General features: G+C 31.7%; 1 protein-coding gene across 2 annotated transcripts in view; it reads right to left on the bottom strand.

Annotated features, from left to right (window-relative positions):
* Positions 1–1,136: 1,136 nt before the first annotated feature.
* Positions 1,137–8,151, bottom strand: part of LOC108693821 (Golgi integral membrane protein 4-like) — a 16,080-nt gene continuing 9,065 nt past the window's right edge. For both annotated transcript variants that reach the window (XM_018202973.1, XM_018202974.1), the window contains exons 2-7: positions 7,156–7,338; positions 6,139–6,614; positions 5,733–5,855; positions 2,521–2,969; positions 1,812–1,924; positions 1,137–1,731 (exon numbers count right to left, since the gene is read on the bottom strand). In XM_018202973.1, the coding sequence (XP_018058462.1) occupies positions 1,670–1,731; positions 1,812–1,924; positions 2,521–2,969; positions 5,733–5,855; positions 6,139–6,614; positions 7,156–7,336 (1,404 nt within the window). In that variant the 5' untranslated portion in view covers positions 7,337–7,338 and the 3' untranslated portion in view covers positions 1,137–1,669. The remainder of the gene's footprint in view (positions 1,732–1,811; positions 1,925–2,520; positions 2,970–5,732; positions 5,856–6,138; positions 6,615–7,155; positions 7,339–8,151) is intronic.

Here is an 8,151-nt window from a genome sequence, read left to right as displayed (position 1 = left end):
TTCATATATATATATATATATATTATATAACTAAAAATCTAAAACAAAACATTATCCTACGCTCGTCTTAAACTACTTAACTAATTAATAATTCATTCATCCCAGTTAAATTTTCAGTACTTAACTTGATCAATTCAAGTCATAATTTTTTAAGTTTTTGGGAAGGACAGAATAAATAAGATCTTGTAAAAAATATTCTTCTATCAATCTTCCAATCTGCTATTAAATTCTTTCTGTAAATGTTAACTTGATAATATGTCTATTTTTTAATTTCACTAAAAATAGACGCAATCATTAGCGATCAGGCATCAGTAAAATGGAAAACAAGACTAAGGCTGAGTTGTTCCATTTCAATAAACATTTAAATAAATAAAAGTACTGGAATTTAAGTACTTGCATATTTCGACCGATTTCAGCTTGCTGATCGGCATTTAGGCTGCACGCAGGTTATTGAAGTAAGGGGTAGAAATCAAGCTGAAAATCGGCTGAAATGTTCAAGTAAATCCCAACACTGCGATAAACTTCAGCTCACTATCTTACTCTCTTACACTCTTATGTTTTTACTTTTTTACTCTTTTATTTATCCAGTAGATAAATTACCACATAGTTTATTCGAAGATGGAATAACCGGCCCTATAACAATTTAACTAATATAAGCTGTCTTAACAAAATTGATAAAATTGTCATCAATTGATGTGTCATTGTCATCATAATAACGATATCGCAAAAGATTTAGATTGCAACAGTAGGAGTAACTTTGTATATTATATAAAAATTCTGCTGTAATGGTATTGTGATGTGCAAATTATTTGTAATTAAATTTCATTAACGTAAACAGAGAAGAGAATTAGAATTAGAATTGGAAAAAATTACCTAAACCTTTTTTTATAACTTTTACATTTATAAAAGTAATAAAAAGGTTGATATTATTAGATAACTTACATTTTAATTTCTATATGTAACTCATATAAATTATCATATGATTATAAATATAGAAAAAAATAATTTGATTAATTCCCATAACTCATGATAAATTTCATCATTATAACGCGAATTAATTTTAACGCAAGAATACTGAATGGTTTCCGAGATATTTTCCTGTTGCATTACGTTATAAAGTTAACTCTGCTAGTGCAATCTAAATCCAACTTAACATATTTATAACAAAGTTGAATATCTCAAGTAATAAACGCGATTAAGTCACTCGATTCGTGCACGGTAAAATCTAGAAAAATACAGTTTATCTTTTTTCCTTCTTTGAAAGTATACGTTACAATAGTTCAATCTGAACTTTCTGAAGTTATCGGAACCGCCTAAGTCTCCGTCGAACGCGCGGATGCACTTGACGATATTTGTACCGTGTGTACTATCATATATTTAGCTAAAATCTTGTACAAGAGCTTTCGTATGAAAGATGAAGATAGATTGAATTTCTAGCTGTCCCTGTGCTAGTTTCTCGTTTAATATCTCACACGCACACGCACACACGTTGAATGATTTATAGATTATAATACACAATAAGTATTTTTCGCTGATTAAACCCGAACGATCATGAATATCGGCCAGGTCAAGTCAAATCAGATCATTTGACTATTTTTCAGTCGATTCCTCTTGTGTCACCCGGCTGCTAGTCGCATTAAAAAACAACATTTGCGTGACGGCGCTGATTTTATTCCCGCTTTCCTTGCTTCAAATTATTCGGATATTCGCCTTCAAGCAGGTCTCCTTCGTCTGAAATTCAGATACAAGAATAATTTTGCAGTCGCAACATCAATTGCGCGGTCAGATCGATTCAATCGTTCTCAAGTTACCTTCCCCCTCATCCTCGCCCGCAAGATGAATATCGTTCTTTTGTTGCGACTCCTTGTCGTAATCGGCACCATCATACTGATCGTCACCACCGTTGGCTTGTCCATCATCCAACCTAGAATCAAAGAATATAATATAATAAATTTATTAAAACTCTAAAATATCTCTTAGAAAAATTTAAATAAATTCAAAAATGATTTATTTAAAATTATATATATAATCTAAATACTTTATACATATTATATATTTAGGTATACGATATTTATTTATATATAGTGAACGTATAAAGTATTCGTTCTATAGAGAAAATATTTTTATAAAAAAAACCTTATTTTCAGAAAGTAAAAATTAATTAGCAATTTATTAACAAAGAATAAAGTAGATTGTGTATATTTCTCAAAATTATTTTACCTAAAAAATATGTGATAAGTAAAACATATTATCTTAATAATAAACAAAAATGAAAAATTTTGTATTATTTAGATATATGAGTAGTATTTACACGTGTAAAAAATTCTATTCTCTTCTAGGATCATAATTATTTTTGTGAAGCTTTCAAGATACTAGTTACTCATTATTATTAAATTGCTAATTAATGTTTATTTCTACTAATATTTATTTTTAAAAAGTTATTTTATAAAAACCTCTTCTGAATATTTTCTGAATATATTCACTGTATTATATTTAATCGATAAAAATACTGGGACTCACCCAGGAACTCGATTGAGTTCGTCGCCGACCTCTTGTACCCCAGGTCCCACTCTCAACCAAGAGTCTTTTGCTCTCCTCTCGAGCTGTTCGCCAATGTGTCGCGCGGGAGGATTCACAACGAACGGTGGATCTAAGTTGCCAGCTTCAATTATTGGCTCCTTTTCTTCTTTGTCATCCACTGCATTCGCCGGAGCGAGTTTCGGCAGCGGTGGTTGTAAATTGTTGCGAACTACTGCCGATGCGTCATCTCGAATTTCCTTCTTTTTATCCATATCATCAACGACCTTCTGTTCGATAATTTCCGGTATTGGCAATACACCGACCGGCACTTTGACCTTCGACGATAATCTAGCCGGTAGCGGCGCAGGTTTGTCGATAAGAGACGATGATACCAGATTAGCGTTGTTCACTACAGTGGTGTTCTCTGCTTTGCGTGAACTCATCATGCTCTGAAAAAAGTTTCATACAATGTACGATTATATATGATATAATATAGTTATTTGGCGATAACTGATGGGAATTGCTTGTTGTTGTGATGTCTTACTTATTCAATTCTTGTAATTACATGTTATAATAGAACCGGTTATAATAATAATTGTCATTTCTCGAAATACGCTGAGGAATTGCGTACATTTTCTATTTTCCGTTTCGTTAGTTCGGCGTAAATCATCTTGCATTATGCATCGATAAATCATTGACAATAATACGTAAATCTTGCAGCATAATTGCATAAAAAGTGTGTTTCGCATCAAATTGTCTAATAATTATAAACTACTGAGAAAGCTGTAAATAGCAGTGCTTAATGCAGTAATTTTACATCAAAATAATTCCACTTGAGAGTTATATTAATTAGCAATCCAAAGAGAAGAGCTATACTACATAAATAAAAACATAAATAAAAACAAGCTTTTCTTACAGTTTGATAAATTCTAAAGCAATTATTTAGCGCAGCTAAATAAAGGCAATATATAGTAATAGCCTTGAACATAAATTAATTAGCAACGGTGATACAGTAAAAGCGCGATGCAGAAGCTAATAGTAGCTAGGTTATTACGAGGTTGCCAATAAAAATGCAAGCAGATAAACGTAATAACAATTTATTAATGCATCATGGAACACAGATTTACAGGCACATTTAGTATGGCTCGAGCCATTTTACGCATATACATGAAGTCTTATATAAGTCCAATAACAGAAGTAAGCTCAATAAAGAAGATCGGTCAAAAAGATTGTATATACACGAATAAAATTTATATGTTTTAAACATCTAACATTTATCCAATAACATTTGATATAACGATAAAAATATCTACATAATAATGTAAATAGTACAATAATTGAAAAATTGTCTAAAGATATCTGTAAGATAATAAAATTTTTATACTTTAGAGAATATCTTTTAGAAATTCTTTAAGAAAGTATTTATTAAAAATTATAGAATTATTATAAAATTAATTAGAGTCATTAATAATATTTACTGTTAGACAATTTTATGAGAATTTCCATAAATCAGAATTTAATCAGTCCATGTATCGTATTAACAGCTTCTGTATTAATATTAATGAATAATATACAAAACCTCAGCAAATATATATTTTATATACTTGAAGTAAATATTAGGAATAGTCTGCAGTAAACAATATAATTGCTACTAATAATAAGTAATATTATATTAAATAATATTAATATTAGGTGTGGGAAAAAGTTCGTGGCGTTTTTTTAATCTAACGGGAAAAATGCCACGAACTTTTTTTCACACCTAATATCATTTGCAACTAAACAATTTTTTTAAACCGCTACAAAATTACAGATTGCATTCATTAACAGCCAAATGTATTTTCCAAAAATCATAAAGTAGTAATCAAGCAAATTCCATATTCATTTTCATTTGTTTATTACTTATAGTTAGAATTATTCCTCTTGTATTATATTTATTGAGATATGCAATTTACAAAAAGAATTATTCTAATCATAAATAATACATTTAGAGAAAAGAATAATAAATGACATGACTCAAACAATAAATAATTTTGCTTCATTACATGCATATAAAACATTGGCTACATATATTTATTTATCAAGCGTGTAATCAAATCTGTGTTATCAAATATGCATGTGATACAAGGCAATACTAGAAAGGGAGAAAGAGATATTATAATAAAAATATATTTCGAGAAAGTATGAATGAAAACGTAGAAAAATGCTTTACTATTCTCTTTAATCCTATATTAATGATAGCACTATTTACCCCAAAAGCATACAGAATTGTTAGAGAAAAAGCAATTAATCCTAAATATATTTAATATTTTACTGTATGTGAGAAATCCTTTTATTTGACTTAGAGAATGAAATGATTGTAACTCTGATTTAAATAATTGATTAAATCTTCCCTATTATCCGTAATTCAGTAAAAATCTTTTTTTAATATTATAAATAATTAACAAATTGTCATTCATTAATATTAATGATTAGATGTATAATTACGATTTATTTTATAAATTAAATAATAATTCTCATTAACAATTTATAATTTAATAATAGAGATAATTTCTGTATATAATTATTGCATAATAAAAAATTAACTTTTTACGCAATTTACGAGTTAAGAATCAAAGAACCTGACTGAAACTAATCCTGACAAGCTGAAGATAATCCGGTTATAAATGCATAATAAAGAATTAAATCTAACGAATTCCGTTATCATTATTGGGCACATCACGATTGAGTATTCCATCTACTCTCTCCTGCAGAGCCTGCAGTTCATCATCCTCCGCATGGGCTTTGACATCATTTGATCGACCAGACGCTCGCTCGACGGCAGGTTGTGCCAACGGTTGCTCGGCTTGCGAACCAGGAACTACCAAAACATTATCGTTCCTCGGACCGTCGTCGTTTCGATTCAGCGGCGGTGACATTACCTGTTTTCTTTGTTCTTCATCGAAGTCATTCTTCTCTTCGTTTATAACATTCGGGCGCTCGACATCTTTCTGTTGCTTTTGTTCTAAGTCATTAGCTGAGGGTTCGCGCTGTTCGCCGATCTCTTTCATTTCGCTGGGACCAGCTGGAACGATGTTGCCATTCTGCTGAACGAACCTGATATTGTTGGCTGGCTCATTGACGTCTTCGTTTCGATTCATCTTTTCCACCGATGGCGTCGTTCTTCCAATTGCATGACGATCATGAGACACATATGGTGGCCGTGGCGTACTTACCTGCTGTTGCTGTTGTGGCGCCGGGATCGGTTGTGAGTCTTCCTTAGGAAACGCCGAATGCGACACTGACGCTCGAGGAGTCATCAACACTGAACTAGGAGGTGTACTTCTAGCATAGAAATTCTGGAATACATAAGATCACAACTTTTACGCGTTTTTATATAATTGTCTTGATTCTTTTCATGCAATCTTGAATACTTAAAAGAAAACGTAAAAATCAGAACTTAGTAAACAAACGTATGTTTAATTTTTTATTAACTACTATGCAACTATTAATTATGCTACGTATAAGATATATATCATTGTAAACACCTTATTTTTAAGTTGCATTGTATACTGTTTATTGTATGTGTTATAATTAAATTTAATACTAAATCATGTTACTTTTAGAAAACGAGTAATGTACCTTGGCGCTCTCCAATTCGCGTCTAAGCTGGAAAATCTCCTTTCTGAGATGATCGACGGTACTACCGGTATTGTCTCTATTGTTTATCAGTTCGTTGTATTTTTCTTGCAGCCGGGTCTTCTCATCAACTATTTCCAGGTACTTGGTCTTCAAGTGCTCCAGAGCTTTGGATTTGTCTTCCTGAGCCTGCCGGATGCGAGCGCGCAAATCCTGCAACGTTGATTCCAGTCTGCTAGTCTCATCCAGCGTCTGCTTCTCACGCTTCTTACATTCCTCTTGCAGATCCCGATGCTCGGTCTGCAAGAGCTTATAGGTCTGCTGAAGCGAATTAAACCTCTGCATCGCCTCTATGCTGTCCTTGTCACGCAGAGACTTCTCTCGCGATGCGCGTTGCTGCAACTCTTGTTTCACTGCGGCATTTGAGCTCTTCTCTTCGGCCAGGGACTTCTCCAGCCGTACTTTGTACTCAAATATTACTGAAAAGATATATTATCATGTTATCAAAAAGTCAAGTTAAGTTGTTAAATCAGAGGAAGTTAATTATCTATAAACCGCAATTGAAAAATTTATAAAAATCGAATACAAATTCGTGAAATTCGCTGAAAAATATTACAATCCTATAATAAAACCTGTATATTAAGATCTTACTTCCTGCAATATTTTACTCTGTAGAATATGAATGACTTATGATTTATATATGAATGACTATTTTTACTAATGTAGATTAATTTTAATCTCGGTTTAATTTACTCTTTATCTCTTTCTAATGCTTAAAATTCAAAAAAAATAAAAAGTTAAACCAAGATTAAAATATATCTACATTGGCAGGAATGGACATTAGAGTCTTGAGAGATATTGGCATATGACAGAGTCTCAATCTATCATATGCCAATATCATTCCTCACAATTTAAATGAAATATTAAATCGACAATCGACAATTAGTTTCAGCTTCTGACAGCTTCTGACTTTAGTTATTTATGTTTTTAATTATTTATGTTTCCTTTTATTGAACTTACCTTGTAGTTGAGCAGCGAGAGATTCCTGCTGATGAAGACATTGTACTTGCATTTCTTGAAGCCTGGTCATCTCTGAGATGGTGTTGCGGTACACGATCATCGTCAAGATAACTGCCACTGCGCAGCCCCCGTACAAAGCCAGACGGCCACCTCGGCCTCTGCCAAGCCTCGAACCGCTCATCACTGTCGACAAGAAAAAGTAGATTCATTATAATATTATCTGTTATAAAAACAATCGAGGTTGCTACATCGATGAACGGAATCCTATCACAGAATCATGCATATGTGTATCTCAGCGTCATGTCAATATAATGTAACGCTACTAATATTATGCTACTTATATTACAAGTTCGTCACTTACCAATTAAAAAAGATACGAAATATACAATTATTCTAAAACACATAACCAAATTTCGTATAATCATGGGATACATTTCGTCAAATGTATCCCATGATTATACGAAATTGATTAGGAACGTGCGGTAATAAATTTAATTTCTAACGCGCGGCTTCTAATTTCTAGCACAAGTTCAGTATGTCACCGAAACAATTAGCTAACGAACTAATGAAAATTTGTCAACACTCGATAAACATAAAAATAAAGGATATCATTAAAGTGATTATTAATAAGATAAACCAAAATATTAGATGTAGTATGAAAGCATGTCTATTATTTGAACGTAATTAAGATTACTCCTTTCATTATTATTCAGTAATGTAATTATAATCGTTTGTATCCTACAATCCTATTAGAAAAATATCAAATAATATTTATACATGCTTAACAATTTGACGCGTACACAAAGATCATTTTTCAAAATGTATCCCATAATGAAATATACATCAAAAGTGACAACAAATTAAAAAGTAAACAAAAACAGTACAAACACACTTTGTGGGACAAGAAGAGGGAAAGTAATTACTAACGCCTTTAATCTCTTCAAAGACACTACGATGTGTATAAGTCAATTTTATTTTAAAATTATTTTAAAATGT

The sequence above is a fragment of the Atta colombica genome, unplaced genomic scaffold (assembly GCF_001594045.1).
Source record: "Atta colombica isolate Treedump-2 unplaced genomic scaffold, Acol1.0 scaffold11, whole genome shotgun sequence".
NCBI lineage: Eukaryota > Metazoa > Arthropoda > Insecta > Hymenoptera > Formicidae > Atta > Atta colombica.
Note: the sequence above shows the minus strand (reverse complement) of the source record. Positions and strands in the feature narration are given on the sequence as shown.